Source organism: Phyllostomus hastatus, unplaced genomic scaffold (genome assembly GCF_019186645.2).
Source record: "Phyllostomus hastatus isolate PE091 unplaced genomic scaffold, TTU_PhHast_1.1 phas_scaffold_78, whole genome shotgun sequence".
NCBI lineage: Eukaryota > Metazoa > Chordata > Mammalia > Chiroptera > Phyllostomidae > Phyllostomus > Phyllostomus hastatus.
In genome coordinates this window covers 26,387,086-26,405,248 of record NW_025334041.1, presented here as the reverse complement: position 1 = coordinate 26,405,248, position 18,163 = coordinate 26,387,086, and the positions used below count along the sequence as shown (strand labels likewise).

At 39.9% G+C, this 18,163-nt stretch overlaps 1 protein-coding gene across 1 annotated transcript in view; it reads right to left on the bottom strand.

Moving 5' to 3' along the window:
* COL28A1 (collagen type XXVIII alpha 1 chain) overlaps positions 1-18,163 on the bottom strand; it is a 151,881-nt gene that overhangs the window by 102,271 nt on the left and 31,447 nt on the right. The window contains exons 10-13 of the mRNA XM_045827928.1: positions 16,969-17,013; positions 15,895-15,948; positions 2,004-2,072; positions 823-891 (exon numbers count right to left, since the gene is read on the bottom strand). Of these exons, the coding sequence (XP_045683884.1) occupies positions 823-891; positions 2,004-2,072; positions 15,895-15,948; positions 16,969-17,013 (237 nt within the window). The remainder of the gene's footprint in view (positions 1-822; positions 892-2,003; positions 2,073-15,894; positions 15,949-16,968; positions 17,014-18,163) is intronic.

Below are 18,163 nucleotides of genomic sequence, written 5' to 3'. Positions count from 1 at the left end.
TCTAGATAATTAGTCTAGTATATCTTCCCTCCATAAGATGTGTTTGGCTTTGAATTAGTGCCCGCAGGCATTAGTGGAAAGCCTGGCCCTCAAGCAGTGTGCTCCCATTTCACTCACGGAGTACAGCCAGGAGGCACAAGTTTTGTTCCATTTACATACGAGGACCTCTGCAATGCAGAATGAAATTGGGAGCCTGGCTATGTTTTCATTTAGCTACTGTTCTTTGCAAGGAGAATGATTACTTGAAAAGTTAAGAAACTGTTTATGCTAGAATAGTCACACTTGATCACACTTGATTTCCTCTTCAAATATCTCTGGATAGAAATATTTTTCTCTTTTCCATACCTCTGCAAATAACACAGGTGTGACCTCTCTGCCTTTTGAGTGTGCTCACGGATTAGTTGATGAGTGAAGTCCTCTTTGTCATGAATTTCTCATGGTTGCAGGAAAGTAAATTACAAAGTACAGACATGAGACCAGAACTCAGATCTCATATCTCCCAGGAAATTCTGACACATAAGAACTCTCTCTTGAACAAGCTGATTAGTCTTGTAAGAGACTGCAGTGAGAGAGAGCCAGTTGTGCAACCGTCTGTGTGTCTGTGTCCCCATTTCAAGTATTATGAAAAATGAGACTTGCATCTGTTCTTGCATATTTATTGTCTCTTGTTGTCCAGAAAGACACACGATGGATTAATCGAACCATTGATTCTAACCAGAAGGAGCACATAGTACTATATAGTATAGTACTATAGTATAGTAATATAGTCTACAAGTACTATATTTGTCCTTCTTCTTCCATCTAGAATTGCTAGCAACTTACTGGCTGGCCTGGTTCACCGATGCCAATGGGTCCTGGAGCCCCAGTTCTTCCTTCCTGGCCTCTCTCTCCCTAAGAGAAAGAAATAGTCAAATGAAAGTTTGAGCTTTTAAACAAAGAAGAAACATAGCACAAAATACTCTAAAGATTTCAATAACAATAAATAGCAAAACATCCAAATTTTTCTCATTCATGAAGATAAAAAAATTCTGAAAGAGGAGAAATGGCTTGAATTTCAGTGAAGAAATCACCCTAAAATCTTCAACATCCCTTCTGTTCTAAATGCAATCTGCACTTTCGGCTTTCGGAAACCACTGTGCAGTGATTGGCAGGATGGACCGTGAGTGACTCATTTTGGTCACTGAGATGACCACGCTGACAGTGCTCATGCTGCTCCTGGCCTGTCATCTCCTCGTGGAATGCCACCCTTTCCCCGCCCCCACTCCATTCCCTGTCACTTCTCCTTTCAGTTCTGTTTCGCACTCCATCTCCTTTGAGCCCTTCTCCAATAGCTCTGCCAATACAAACTCCGCCTTCCCTGCAGTCTCACGTGCTCTTGTGTAACTGGCATCCGTGGTGGCACTCGATGACATCCAAAGTGCACCGTTTTGAACTGCTCTCTGTGTTAGTCCTGCATCAATGTCCTTTTGTCTTAATGACTTAGAAAATTCATTTAAAATAAACTCTTTGCTCTATCACATCCTTCATGTGCAGGGGACCCAGGGTGTGGGTGCTCCAGTCCCTTCTAGCTCCCTATGGACCTTTCTGTCAACATTTACTTCTCAGTGCCGTGCTTCTCCTGGTTTCTGTCCCTGTGGCTTTTTTAATGTGCACAGATCATAATTGCTGTGTTAAAGTGTTTCATGAATCAATAGCATTTTGCATATTTAACCTTTCAAGTCCATGAAAACTCAACAGACCCAGATGTACATTGGCAAAAGGGTGGGTATTTGGAGACAAGAAAATTTTTCACTTCCATCAGATAACAACGCACATTGGTTATTCTTGTGGTAACTGCCCCTGACCAGGACATGCTGCGTCCAAGCATCCAGACTATAAGTAACTTCTGCAACAGCCTCTTTGTGTCTTTGAGGATAAGGCTGAGCAGAGTTTAAATCACAGCTCCCCCAGCCCCCACAATAAATGCAAAAATCATCAATGGGCAAAGAGACAAGTATCTTTACCTTAATACCTTGCTGTCCAATACCCGGGACTCCTGGAGGACCATAAGGACCTGGAGGACCTGGCTCACCCTAGAGGAAGAAACAGTGATATGTTAGCTCAACTCAGCATCATTTGTGGAGCAGCTCTGGGATTCATAGTGATGTGAGAGGGGCTTGAGGACAACGAAAAAACCTAGTGCACAGTCACTCCCTCAAGTTCACACACCAGTGGGAAACAGCACAGACCTGCCGCGGAATTCTGCACTGGGCATCGTAGGCACAGTACTTGGGGCTGACAAACGTGTTTCAAGTTGCATTTTTAAAAATCAGAATTAAAGTTAAACATAATAAGAATGAATACATAACAATGAATTCAGTCCGGATTTTGTCTTTATATCAACTCAGTTGTAAAACACTACTTTTAACATAGTTTTTGGACGAAGGGACCCACAAAAACAAAGTTTTTAGGATCCGTGAAAGTTACAGAGCAGCCCTCACTTGTTCAGTCAGCAAACCTTCATTAAGTATTTCTGGCAGACACATTTTATTTTCTACCCAGTGATGATGCTCTACCCTCTGTCCTTCCTTGCTGTTAAAACTCTGACCCGTTCAGGTCCTGGGCAGCTACTCCTTGCCCTAAGGGGTATAGAATGAATGGTGATTGGTTTAATGCAAGTCTAGAGTCTCCTTTCCCTTTGCCATTGGTTCCTCTAGGTTGGTCCTTGGCTGAGCTCCGACAAATGTAAGGGTCTTATTTAACGCAAAGCAGAACCTTTTGCCTCTGGCTCTTGTTTCCTACTTGAAGTGGTAATAGCCATCTTATGGTGATGAGGCTACAACCTCTTATATGAATGCCAACAATTGAAGAGGATGATGCAAAAAAACTTTAAAAGAGCCTGGAGAACCTCATTAAGCTACTGATTTTGTCCTGGACTACCCATTTTCAAACATTCTTCAACAAAAAGAGTGCTTATGATGAAGTCACTATTAGTCCAGGTGTCTGTTAATTTTCAGTTAATACTATCTACTACACAGCAGGCCTGGCGTAGAATTCAGGCCATTACAGAACTGAATGAGAGCATCAGGCTCGTACATTTCACAGGTGTTAGTCCCAGAGAGATTACCTCCAAATCAGTTGATTGGAAAGTTTATGATGCTTTGGCATTTGACTGGACTGAATTTAAAAGTACCTTCTCTTCATCCTTTTAAGTACAAGTCAATCTGCAAGATAAATCAACTTAATTTTTTTTCCTTTAAAATAGAATTTTGTACTTATTTTTCTATACAGATTAAATTTTCTGCAGCAGCCATGTCATTGCCGTTAATTTTTACATGCTATTGGCCATGGAATTTCTCTCTATATAATATCAGATTAAAAGTTCTCCCTAAACTTAAAATTGTTTTCTTTTTTTTTTTTTAGCTTTACCTGAGGACATTTTTTCATTGCTTTTAGAGAAAGTAGAAGGAAGACAGGAAGGGAGAGAGAAACATTGATGCCAGGGAGGAGCATCAGTTGGTTGCCTCCCCTCCGTGCCCAGACTGGGGATCAAACCTGCAACTTTTTGGTTATAGGAAGATACTCCAACCAACTGAGCCACACCAGCCAAGGTAAGTTGTTCTCTTAATCTCAAAGTTTGATTTAAGTGCTAGAGAATATTCAGTTTCCAAGGTTTTTATTTCAAAGAACCATTTCCTTACAATTTCTTTGCTGTCCACTCAAGTTGGAATCTCCTAGTCAATTACACTGCATGTGGGTGACTGTTCCATTATTCAATAAATGAACACTTTGGTCATTTACCAGGTCATTTAGCCTTGGTCAAGTACCAGCAGCAACTGAGAGATGTCTTAATATTTCTTAAATATTGGGGAAATTAAAGGGATCTGAAGCATACAGAGGGATTTCACGTGCTTAAATTAATTTCTCAGGAGCCTAGCATCTCAACAAAAGATCTGCAGACCAGTGTTGGCCTACAATTAATATTTGCCTTTTCCTACTTCCCCTTTCCCTTTCCTGCAAAGATTCCCGAGGTGCTAGAAAAGTGGTCCCAATTGTACAGCTCTACAGTTGGGTAAGACAGAACAGGAAGAGGAGAGTCGGCACTGGACTCAGAATGACTTTCTAGGAATTCCCCAAGGCCACATAGCCCTAGTAAGACTCCAGACTTGATACCTTTTCTGCTATTCTTTCCCCAGCCCTCACCAACACACACACACACACACACACACACACACACACACACACATTGCTGCAGTATTACTTATTTCTCTACTCCACTCTCTCTAACCATCAGAGGATGTGCAAAGGGGCTGGGTCAAAGTGGTGGCCCCTGAGGGCTCTGCTTCTCAGGACCTCCGTACAAGTGTGGGTGTGTGCGAGCACGTGCAAGGGGGTCACGGCAGTTAGACAGACCGCTTCAGTCCTCCTCAGAAATTAAGGACCTCTATGCTGTGGGCTTCAAGATCCAAGAAAGCTACTGTTTACTTAAACCAACTATTTCCAAGCATTGCCCTGGCACTTTATATACAGTATCTCATTTAATTTTTTAACAATCCTAGGAAATAGGTATTTTTTCTGTTATGAGGTAGGAATATAATCTCCATTTTTTAAATATGTTTTTCAGCATGTATGAAATCACAGGAAAAAACATAGCTTTGGAGTTATTCATCGTAGTTGAATCCTCACTCTATAATTTACGAACAGTTCAAGCTTTTGCAAGATCCTCATGCAAAATGAAGATAATTATGTCTACCTTACAGGGTTGCTCAGAGGATTCAAGATATTGTCACAGAACATCTAAGTCATAACCAGTCACGTGGTAGCTGTTCAATATGTGCAGATTTCATTGTTATTCGTCAGGCTTTCCTTGGGCACCAGCCGGACAACGAGTACCTGGTTACATAATTACAGACGTAAATCAGGTTGCACCTGCACTTCTCAGACACTTACAATCTGGCTGGACAGACGAATGAACATAAAACAAAATACCAGCATGTAAATTAGGTGCAATAAAGACATTAACAGAGCATGTAAGGTTCTGAGGCAAAAATATTTAATTCTACCTTAAGGAATTGGGACATTTTCATATAGCAGAGGAGATCTTTGCTCTGAACAAAGTAGGAATCACATCTAATCTGGTAGGAAAGGAAAGGAACTAAAGTTCAGGAATAGGAAAGCATATGAGACATAAAGTGATTTGAAATGCTCTGGTTACAGTAAGCAGTTCTGTGAGCTCAGGTGGGCAGGAATGGGGAGGCAACAGGTCACTGTCTGGAGCAGTTCCATCCACTAAAAATACACAGTGAGCCACAAATGTAATTTTAAATTTTCTAGTAGCCACAGTGAGAAAGTAATAAAACATTTTACCTAATCCAACATATTACCCTCTCAACAGATAATCAATTAGAAATCTTACTAATGATTTTATTTGTATTATTTTTAATTCTATACCTTTGAAATCCTACACGTATGTAACATTTCGGGCTCATTTTATTTGTACGAGGCACACTGCAAGTGCTCAGTAGCCATATACGGCCATTGTATTGGCCAGCGCAGGTTTGGAGTGACTACAGAGGCTGGAAGCTCAGGTGAGAACCATGGGGAACACCAGCATTTGAATGAAGTAGGAGTGGAAGAGCACAGAGATGTCCTAGGGAAGTTGGCGAAGGCAGTGGCCAAGAAAAAGAAGGGGGAAGATAAAAACAGTGTAAAGGAAGTCGAAAAAAGAATTTTAAAAGAAATTCATAATTCCCAAAGACAAACTCATGATCTTCCACTTGCACACGTGGTCATCCCGCGGCATGCTCTCTCAGGAAAGGGCACCCCAACCCCTCCAGGGGTCACACCAGAACCTAGGAGTCACTCTCGACGACTCTCACACCCTTATCCACCATATGCAATGCATCACCAGTGTCGATCAATATGCTTCCTAAATCTCTCATCCATCTACCGCCTTGATTCTCTACCACGTCTCCATGGCCTCCCCAAAATCAATATCAGCTTTTGCTCAGACTACGACAGCTTCCTTAGTGCTCTCCATGGATCCATTCTAGCACACTCCAATTCATTTCCCCCATTGCTGCCACAGCAGTCTTTTCTACTTTCATTTCAATCGGAGTAAAACCCTTTAAAGCCTTCCCTTTAGCTCTTAGGATGAGGACAGAGCTCCTTACAAGGCTGGTGAGCTCCTGCAAGGCATGGTCCTGTGGCCTTTCCAGCCCCCTCTGTTATTCGCTGCTCCTTTCTACACCACCCTAGCAGCATGGCCTTTGTTCAGTTCCTTGTCGTGTACCCTTCTGCCACAGGAACTCCATACATACTATTTTTTTAAACCCTCACCTGAGGATATGTTCATTGATTTTAGAAGATAGGAAGGTAGAGGGAGGGAGAGAGGAAGAAATATCGATGTGAGAGAACTCTCAATCAGATGCCTCCCATACGAGTTCCAACTAGTGATCAAACCAACAACCTAGATATGTGCCCTGACTGGGAATCAAACCCGCAACCTCTTGGCGCATGGGACAACATTCCAACCAGCTGAGCCACCCGTGCATTTTTACCTATCTGGGATGTTCTTGCTTCCCTATTTTCCTAGCCAATCCTGACTCATCCTTCAGATCTTCTTTGAAGCCATATGACTTCAGGGAGGGCTTCTCTGATCAGGTGAAATCCCTGTTTCAGAGGCACTGATAGCACCATTTTCCTCTTTTTCTGAGCATTCTTTATAATTGCATTTAGTTAGTATGGCTCCACCCCTAGACTATGGGGAGGATGTCATGTGATTTTGCTCAGTTTGGCATTTTCAGTGCTCAGCTAGTTGATATCATCCACTCAGCTATTCGTGCATCTGTGCAGCATTTATGGAGCAGCACCAGGGAGCAGGTGCCGTGCCAGCTGCTGGCGGTGAGCAAAACGGATGCCTTTCTAGGCAGGGAAAGCTGGGAGTCTAGAAATGCGCCTCTGGAGTTGCCCCTGGTTTCTTCAGGTTTTCAGTCAAGGGCAACTGTATATAAATTACACAGTGATATCAAGTACCAATGATGTAGTTACTCTTGCAAACTGACCCAGATACAATTAATCTTTTTTTTTTCCCAACTGAAGGAGTAATGAAATTCTAATAGATGACCTAAGGTTACACCATGTGGAAAATCCAGCCAGAGAAACCCAACACTCCTATTTCCTGGCTCTGGCGCTAACCAAAGCCAACATCCTTCCTTCCCTAAGATAACAAATAATGAAGGGTTGTCTAAGACTCTTGGAAATTTTTGAGGACAGAACTTTTACCATTTTTTTAGTTAATAAAGTTGCGAACAATTTAATCAGACCGTGAGATTTTCTTAACATTAGAAAGATGTTTCAGCAAATGCTTTTTGTTATTTCCCACACAATGTGTAGCACCAGCTTAAATATTTTGTCTTGTGACAAATATTCTCATAGTTTCCAAATGGAAGAAAAGGATGGACGAGCATTTTGCAAGTGCAAAATTGTTAACTATGGCCAAGATACATGCTCAGCTAAAACTCAGGGCAGGGTTGACTGTATATGTAATCTTGGAAAAAAGTCAAGAAAGCCCCCCCCCCCATTTTGGAAAGAAGGTAAAAGAGGACAGGAAACTATATTTATCAAGTGCTTCCTAAATTAAGCTCCATTTTTAGTCCCTAATTTCTCTTGTTTGAGAGAAAGTATTATGTAATAAGAGATATATTTTTAGAAAACATATCCAGCTAGACTTTTCTATATTAATAAAAAAGGGGCTGTTAAGGTACTTAACTGCTTAATAATTATTGCCAACATATATGGCACTTAATACGTAACAAAGGCTATTCTAAGTGCTTCACATATATTAAGGTAACTCATATACTCCTCAAAATGACTTTGAGAGGTAGGTACTATTACTAACCCATTAAACACATGAGAAAGCAAGGCATGGGAAGGGAGTGACTGGCCCATGTTACACAGCTAATGTAATAGTGGGCTGGGTTTGAACCCCAGGCGTCTGGTTTTAGAGGTTGTGCTCTAGCCACCCCAAAAACTGCCCCTTGGGACTTCTCAGTTCTTTTCTTAAATTGTTTCAAAAATCATCTCATTGCAGACTAAATTCATGTCTTTGTTATAGGATGAAAAACACAAAAGTCAGCTAGTTTCAATCTACCCACAGCTGAAGATCCATCATATGACAGCCAAGAATCCTGAAACACAACACGGGCCGAGAGGAAATACACTTTGCACAAGCTGGCTCACACGCCGTTCCCCCAGCGTCCATGTTGTCGCTGAATCACTGGGAACGGGGTGAAGGTAACAGATTACAGTTGGCAAGACTGTGACCACACAATGTAATTTTACATATGTAAACCCATATCTGAGTTTGGAACCACCATCACATTGAAATCTCCGATTACAGGCCTGTTTGAATACCTCTACTTGGGGAAGAGAAAAGACCACAGTTCATATACTCCACCTACTTGTCCCTTCCAAAGAAGAAAAAATTTCAAAATAACAAAGAATTGGAGAATAAAGTAATTAAAACTATACTGCTGCACCAGATTTTAGTAACTCTTAACTCCTTTTCTATAATGCTTTTAGGTTAAACCATACGATTGACAACATCCAACCAAGTTTGACCTACTAAAATGGCAACTCACATGGTTCAGTCTAACTGGAAAGTCATACTTCATCCCATGTAATAGAGTCTAAGTCATTGTGTGTTATTTCTCTAAAAGGGGGGACCAGTCAGCACCCCATCAGGAGAGCTTTTAAGAATCACACTCTGGTGGCCATTGTTGGACTCCTCCAGCACAGAATTTTTGCTGGAACATATTCGGGGTGAACCCTCTCCACAAATCTGAGAACAAAACATTGACTTAGGAGAGAAGATGGGTTCATATGACAGTGAAATCTTACCTTGGAGATAGGGGGCAGGGGGAAATGAGGAAAGTTATTGTTTAAAGGGTGCAATGTTTGTTTGGGGATGATGAGAAAGTTTTGAGTATAGACAGTGGTGATGGTTATACAACATTGTGAAATTATTAAATACTACTGAATCGTACACTTATAAATGGTTAAAATGATAAAGGTTACGTTAGTCATATTTTACCTTATCCATGGAATGAACTTGATTTTCCCTGTTGCAATGTTGCTATTGCCCCTTGAATTAAGTAAGAAACTGATTCTGTTCCACATTAGTGCCAGATTGACTGGACATGTGGGTTAGACTCAGTGCCTTGGTGAGAAATATCCTCAGCATTTTGGTTTCTTGATCTGTCAGCGTTTTCACCTTACCAGTCTCTGCATACACACCTGCACACACATTCACACAGGGCGTACGCCATCTGCCGAGAACCAAATGCGTCAGAGATTTGGGAATGAACATCATCTACCTTGAAGCCATTGGCTGACATCCTGCATGTTCTGGCAGACATTTCACATTGTCACTTTCGGTTGTCTCATGCCAAGTGAGTTAATAAGCTAATTTAGAGTCCTGGTAGGCAGGTGTGCATGTAGGTCAAAGCCCTTCCTGCAACAAGAATTGCTGGATTACTAATGCCTCTTTCCCTTTAATTATAGGCTCAGGACAGAAATAGCATTTAGACTTTGACATCTCTGAAGGAAAAATATTCACATGGTTTGGCGGCATGGTTCTGGTTATTAAACAGATATTTGCGATTAAAATTGTAAAGGATTCTTCCCATTGCAGTGCTATTCACTGAGCCATCACAACCTTGCTCAAAGTTCTTAGCCTGAACCAGAAGGCCCATTATTGTTTTTGGACAGCTGCTAAAGCTGATGTGTTCCAGTATCCTGTACTTAAAATACTTTATGTGAAGCCAGTAATATAGTCATTCAGTTAGGAGAGCTATGGACTTAAAAAGAAAGTTTTCTGTGTGATTAATTATTCTATAGTAGGAATTGCCAATGTCATGTATGTTTCAACTGATTTACTGCCTATTGAATTATAAGGAATTATATTCTATTGCAAATCATGACTTTTTAAAGATTGAAAGCAACATTATAATGTCAGGAAATTGTTAGGTTTTTGAGTTGTATGGGAACTGAAATAAGGAGAAAGTTTAAAATTCTTCACAGTTGTTTGTATTTGTGGTATTGAACTACTTCCAAACCACAACTGAAATATTAGTTAGGTTTAGTAGGGTGACCTACTAAAGCTACTAAGCTAGCTTTGAGTCAAATCAAGTATTTAAATAATTCCCAAAACAGCAATGTATTTTTGAAATTATTGTACTAAATCTTCATCAATGATTTTTATGTTCTAATGAAAATAATGACATTATAAAAAACATGAGACTCTAACTTGTATATATGAACTGTAAAGAAAATAAAATTAAGCCCCAAGTCTTTATGCTACTCTGAGAAGAAAGTGGAAGTATAAATAATACACTAGATTACTTAATGCACAAGAAGCTCTTGATGGTTTTCACCAACCACTGTCCTATTTCTCTTCATTATCCAACTAACTCGGAAGAATGGCCAAAATTCCTGCCTACTGCACCCTTTTCTCTGATTCCTTCCACAATCCACTGTTACCTCCCCAATCTCTATTGAAACTGCTCTCTCCAAGGTTTCCAGTGACCTCAGAATTGGTGAACTGACTCCTTAGGCTCCTGCCTGTTTGACCTCTATCTTCAGTATGCTCCTGCTGACAGCTCATCCCATTTAAAACCTTTCCCTCATTCCTTCATGGATTCAGTCAACAAATACTTACATTCGGCTTACCTGAAATGTGTTTGAGGGTGTGTGTAATTTTTTTTATCTCTCAGATATGAGTGTGGTGCTCCTGACCCTTTATCACTGGATCTTCTGCTTTAGTTTAAAACAGTGATGGACCTGCATCTATCTGTCCAATTCTTCTGCCAACGGTCCACATCTGAAAGAAGTCTGGCAGTGTATAAAGGCGTAACACATGGAAACTCAAAGAAAACTTGATTGGTACACGGGCAGCTACCAAAATTACCTGCATATGCATTCCTAGGAGCTATGTTTAGGGCCGACGAGTAGTGCTCTTTCTTTCTTTTTTATCCTCACCCAAGGACATGCTCATTAATTTCAGAGAGGAAAGGGGGGAGAGAAACACCAGTGCAAGGAGAAACATCCATTGTGCTCTCTCCTATGTGCCTGACTGGGGACCAAACCCACAACTTAGGTATGTGCCCTGACTGGAATCAAGCCTGTGACCTTTCAGTTTATGGGACGACATTCCAACCAACCGAGCCACACCAGCCAGAGCAGCCCTCTTTTTAAAAATAACCTTTTTTCATAGAGCATTTTGAAGAAAACAGGATGTTCTACAGGGATGTTTACTAGGCTTACGGTTTTAGTTTTAGGATCTGTATATTTAGCTATTACTTAATTTCTCCAGCTACTTGAAAAATAACTATTGTGCTTAGGAACCTCAAAATATGGGATAAAAAAATGGAGGCTGGACAGAGTTGGGTAAGGAGGAGAAGGGTGTCTAAGAATCATGGGGTGATGCAGCACTGGGTTCTAAGTGCTGAATTTGCCCTCACTACCCTCTTGAAACATAAGCTTTGTCTTTTTACTAATACTAGGTCCTTTGTTCATTTTCGATGGATGATGGATGTTTAATTCACTGGAGATTATGTTTTTGCCCTGACCACATGCAATTGGTTAAACTGGACCAGACAGATGACACCTCTATGGGTCTTCTTAACATCTCAGAAGTTAAACTGAACATAAGGTAAGACCAAGTCTCACAGACAAAAGGACTTGAAGAATTTTATACTTGAGTGCAGCGCAAGAAGAAAACACTTAGCTGGGAGAAAGCCCTGCAGGAAGTACATGAACATCTGAGAGTAAAACAATGGAAGAGGTTAGAAGATGGGAGGCAATTCACATATTAAGATAAATTAATATATAACATCATGGTACTTTTTAGTGGTTTGGGGATTAAGGTGTGGTATTTTGCCTTGGGAAAATACATCAGGGCTATTTCCGAGTATCCTTTGGCCCTAGCACTGGGAGACTTCAACAGGTCACAACCTGCTTCCTGGTCCAGCCACAACAAGCTGTCTCTCCTTCCAGGAACACAAAGAGGGTCTCAGAAAGAGTAAATTTGCATGAGACCTGAGAAAAAAATACCCTTCAGACATAACCACAGAAAAACATCAAGAAATAGCAAAAATTACCTAATGCGGGCTTGTCCATCCAGCCTTCTATGCTTATTTGTTCAAAACTAATTTTGGTAATTTATTCTCCGTGATTTGAAAGGCTTGCCAATCTTGAGCCGGTCTTTCCAGTTATTAGAGGGCCCATTCTGTGGCCAGATGTGACTGCAACCTGAACCACCATGGCAGCGCTTGGAAGTTGGCATAGGGTTTTAGGTACTCCGTTTTTACTAAGAGAGAGCACAGTGCTCCTTCGAGTCACACTTCCAGTTCCATCCTAGGGATAAGTCTTCCTGGGTAACTAATGTGGTTATGATTCAAGTTAATGTAGAAATGGAGGGGATGTCCTCCTGAGGAATGCCACTGCGTGGCCCTCATGTGTGAGAGAGACTGAGGTGCCCTCGGAGCCAAGGCTTCACTGTGAGGAACATCTATGTTTTGTTTCCAAGGAAACAAGGGCATCCAGGGCAGAAGAGGAACTACTTTACATGTGGAAAAGATTAAGGGCAGAAAGGATTTGTGGAAACAAGGCCAGAGTCACATTTTTCCTTGATTTGTCACATGCTATTTTTTTTTTCCTTTTGTTCTTTGGCCACCTTCACTGCAAACCCTTTGATGAAGAAAATCCGCCCTGGCTGGCGTAGCTCAGTGGATTGAGCGCGGGCTGGGAACCAAAGTGTCCCAGGTTCGATTCCCAGCGAAGGGTACATTCCTGGGTTGCAGGCCATAAACCCCAGCAACCGCACATTGATGTTTCTCTCTCTCTCTCTCTCTATCGCCCTCCCTTCCCTCTCTAAAAATAAATAAATAAAATATTAAAAAAAAAAAAAAGAAAATCCAACCTCCAGAGCAACAGAATGGCATTGTCGTTCATGAGAGCGACCACTCACACATTTAGAGACAGAGGCAGACCCCATCTAGGGAATCTCTCAGGGAATATTCACAAATGTTACAAATCTAAAGGTTTCCATTAGAAGGCCTTATAAGAAATAAAACAATTCAAAGAGCACATTACTAGTTTCTATTTCCTCATATGACTCCCTTCCTTCTTTTCCTGCATTTCCGGATAAACATTATAACCAAGCAGAAAGGTGCCCCTTAACAGACTGATGTTTCTGTTAGGGTACATTAGAAGCGGACACAGATGCAATTTGCATCCTGCTCAGAAGAAATGTATTTCCCTCAGGTTGACTATTTAGGAGACTAAGTGATTTTCCTAAGAAGATAAATATAGTATAGTGGTTAAGAGTAGACTGGCTGGGTTTCAATCGTGGCTCTGTCCCTGACTCGCTGTGTAGACCTGGCCCCATTGCTTCAACTCCCTGTGCAGCAGCCTGATCTGTAAGTAATCGTGGGGTAAGAAAAGAGCGTGCCTCAAAAGGCAGGATTATGTTAAATGAGCATTTAGAACTGTATCTGCTGATAATCAATAAATAACTGTTACCTATCATTACAGAAGTTTTAAAATAAATAATCCTCCCTGTGCCCATTAGAAAACACAGAATTACTGGATTTTAGATACTGTTTTTATACAAATTGCAGTAGCAATTTCTTAAAAAGCATTTTGTAATAAAATGGTAATGGATGAAAAGAAATGTCATTATAAAACAATATTATTTTTAGATAGAGGGAAAAGAGTTTATTTGGTCTTTAAGATTTAGAAGTACATTCTGGGGTGTAAAATGAAAGTATTCCCTGAAAGCTGACATTTAATACAATACACTCATAAATGTATAAAATTTAAAAAATAATGTTCAATGTGATGCATCTCTGATCCAAAGACAAGTAGAAATTAGTAGGAGTTTCAAATTAAGAGTCAAGGGACTACTACATTTGTGACTTTAAGCCAAATTTAACTAGAGGAAAAAAGAGAAGCTCCTTCTCACTTCACTTCTTCCCCACAACCTTGAACATGCTCTAGAAATTCACAGTGAGCTTTATGTCTTTTGATTGGCAATGAATGTTGTATGTTCACCTGGCAGTGAATAGCATCAAAACAGTAATTTTACATTACATATCTTTTACCACAATTTTTAAAAAACCTGAGAGTCCCTTTTGTAAATTAATGCAGTCCTCAAATGCTTTTGACACAACTCTTTTTATGCTGTTGCTGTGAAAGTCAAGCATGCAGTGTGATTATGTCAGAAAATTACAACCTCCCTCAAACACTTAACTCTGTTATTTATTCTTTCTAAGAATTAATGCATGCCTGGATGAAAAGATAAATTTTGTTAAAATAAATGCATTTAAAAAGAAAAGCCATAGTAGTAATTGTGTGAGACATAAAGAGGAATGATCAAACGATGGCACCCCTTCATGGACCGCCACCAACCATGTCCCAATGCCATGCGTCCTGCACCCAGCCCAGCACTTCCGCAGGTGCCCACCAGAGCTGACGGGCCTGGCTCTGCCTCTGCCTCAGGCAAGGCATTGGATCTCCAGACTTTCTCATCCTTAAAAATGAAAACTTTGGGCCAAAGTGATCACCCTACCCCTTGTGCCTCAAAATTCCATAATTCTCTTATTGTCACAAACTCCAAAACCTGAAACCTGATTTTAAGCCTCTCTTTCACGAACAAATGAAAATCATCATCTTCAGTAAACAAAAAATCCTACAAATAAGCATGAACTGTCAAAATATTTTTTTCCCTTGCTCCAGGATTTTACCTACAGCCAAAGAAATGTTATAAAATCCTTCTACTCAGTATGCAAAAAAGCCATTTCTGTCCCCCAGAGAGAAATGTAGGCAAGGAAGACACCTTCCCCAGACAAAGCTGAGGCATGCTCCTGCGGAGAAGCCCAGTCTATTTTAATTGCCAATTAAAAGTGGCCTGGGGAATCACACACTGTCATTATCTCATTAAAAATACTATTCTTGTCACTCTTTTACTCTCATTCGAGTAGTCCAACTACTCCCCACAACTTAAATTTAATAGCACTTTTAAAATATTGGCTTTATCTAGGGTCCACTGGAGACAGCACTTTCTGCAGTTATCACCGCCATAAATTTCCCAGGTCTCCAGTCACTAACGCGACTCCATTTACTGGGTGTTTACCACATCCAGTGGTGAAATTTACCAAGCATTGAGAGGAATTAAAAAGGAACTTGAGGGCTTGATTTCAGCAAATTAGTGGCTGTTCTCATTGGAAAGCAGAGCTTTATAAAGGCTCTTTTGCAGGCCCCTCTCGTTGCATGTTTTGCTTCTGCTTGGCTCCATCCAGCCCTCCCTATCTGTCTTGCCTGCTTATCTGGGGAATGACATTACGAGCCTGGCACTGATGACCGAGGTTGTGCCCCTGTTAAAAACAAACAAACAAAAAAAAACACCCCCCCCAAAAAAAACCTTGATTTCTTTTGTTATAAGAGTTATAAATTCTTTTCCCTTATGAACTGTAGATCAAGTTGGCATTCCACGTAGGAAATAGGGTCATTTAAATTGAGTTACTCATGACTACTTAGCAGTTTGTAGTGAGCTATATCATATAATGACTAAAGGGTACAGTCAAGTGGGATGCACTGCAAAGATTCTGATGATGGCTTGTTTTTAATAATGCCCCCTTTGAATAATATAACAGTAAATGAAAAAGCTATGCCAGTGACTTCCTCCAGGTATTTGAACAATCTTGCTTCTTTGTACACACCTGCAGGTTATTTTGTATTGCCAAACATACTTCCTGAAAGAGTCCATTGACTTCTGCCTCATAAAAATATGCATTACCATGGCTCACCGGGGGAAAGGCACTCTGCCCATCTTTAACCCAAGGATAGGATTACCTTATTGCCTTGAATTCCCTTCGGGCCTGGGTCTCCCGGAGGTCCGCTAATGCCCTGCTCCAAGATGAAAACCAAGGATTAGTTCTGGGTCCAAGGTCCAGCAGGAATGAATCATTCACTACGGTCCGTGGAGATCCCAGAGTTAGCATTCAGACCATAACTCAGTTAAATAATGATTGCATGGGATTGAGAAATGGAATGAGATAAAATTCCTTGTGTCAAATACGTGGTTTCTAAAATAGTATGTAAGCTGAAAGCAAACCTTATTAATGAGATGCTTGTTTTCTAAACCTGTGTGTCCAACCTTATTTCTGTATTGGACCCTTTTTTTTGAAAGATTTCAAATAAACAACTTTAAAATGTATCTAAGACATCTATAACTGAAAACTGGAGCTTCCAAGGGTCCTATGATGGCCAGAGTGACTGTCCTACCTTGACACAAGTCCAGGCCACAGTGAAGGAGTTGGTGTTTAACGAAATGCTATCTAGGAAATCTTGGGCAAAAATACCATTTTCAGAAGACTTTTTGAAATATTGAAATCAACTGTTTACACACCCTCCCCACCATTGTTACTATAGAAGAGGAAAATTCATAGACTAACAAATATTATCCTAATTATTCTTTTTTAAGATATGTCTTAAATAAATGCCTTAAAGAATCAGTCCATGTTATTGAGCATCACAAATACTTAATTTAGATAAAATGCATAACTCTTTCAACTACATTTTAGTAGCACTACAAAAACAGTTACATTCTGCTTGTAATTACTTGGACTTTATCTGTCTTTCTAGACTCTAATTCAAAAAGCTTTACCTTCAACTACTTACTAAGTGGACTCCCCTGCTGGTACCTATCTTGAGGGAGCCTGAATTAGTTATTAAAGCATTAGTGTGGTGGTTTCCAAACTTGGATGAACATTGGGGTCACTTGGGGATCTTTAAAAATAGTAATGCCTAGCTCCAATCCCCAGATATTGTCATCGAATTGGTAGAGGGTCCATGTGAGCAAATGGACTTTAAAAGCTCCCTGGGTGATTCTAGTCCCAGACTTAGATTTGGTTTTAGCCTCTTTACCTGAAGTCCTCTGGGTCCTATTGGTCCATATGGCCCCAGGGATCCCTGTGGGATAAAATTAATGGTAAGTCACTCAAAATATCTACCTTCAAAGTGCAATGATTTTAGGTAGAAGAGAAGGGAATATGTTTTCAGTAATAGCCAGTCTTCTTTGGTTACCCAAACATCAAAGCTCACATATTCATTGTTAACGAAATTATCCTGATTAACAAGTCAAATGGGGAGTCAAACTTCCCTGTAGTGAACAAACTCCATGAAAACATAATTTTAGATATAAGTTCTTGGTCTATATATTGACATTTTGATCAAAGTAAAAGATTACTTAAGATTCCTTAGGAAGCAGTAAACTTGGTGAAATACTGTTTTCTTCCAACCAAGTAATGTCAGTTAAATTAATTTAGCAAGTTTCTCTGATGTCTAAATCATTCTTTGCCTATCTTCAAAACATGGAACTTAGTAAAACACTGATCATACTAAACACTCTTCTAATAAAAATATTTCAGTATGTTTCATAACTAGGAAACCCTTTGAAGTTTATTTTTATTAGAGGATAATATAATCTAGTTTGTCTTTTCTCAGATTTTCACTTTTTCTCCTGCTTTTGTTGTATGTGCTCCTACACACTGCTTTAGTGTATTCTCACCTACTTTTATTCTTACTCCCAATCAATTTTTCTTCAGATAATTTTATCAAAGTATGTATACAATTTTGTATCCTACTTACTTAGTTTTCTGTTGTGTCAAAAATATTTTTCTTTGTCATTAATAACTCTTAGTAAACTGAATAATATTCAAGAATATGAACCCATCATGATTTACTTACTCATTCCACTAGTTTGCACATTTAAAGTGTTTTTGATTATTACTATTTAAATAATGTTATAGATAACATCTTTGTCCAACTTCTGATTCATCCCCGAGGATAATTTCCTAGAAGAGGATGACCGATGCAGAGAAAGGCAATAAGCACATTTAAGATTCTCTCTCACTCTCTTTGTCTCTCACACCTTTTATGGAAAGAAATCATGAAACTTTTCTCCATAAAATTTGTTCAGATTTCCGTTCTCATTACCCAGGTAGAGAGAGCACATCTTCATCTTATAGAGTCCTCATCAACACTGAGTACTATATATTATTTCAGCGTTTGCTCATTTGATTGGTGAAATAATACTTTAATGTTTTAATTTGACTTACCT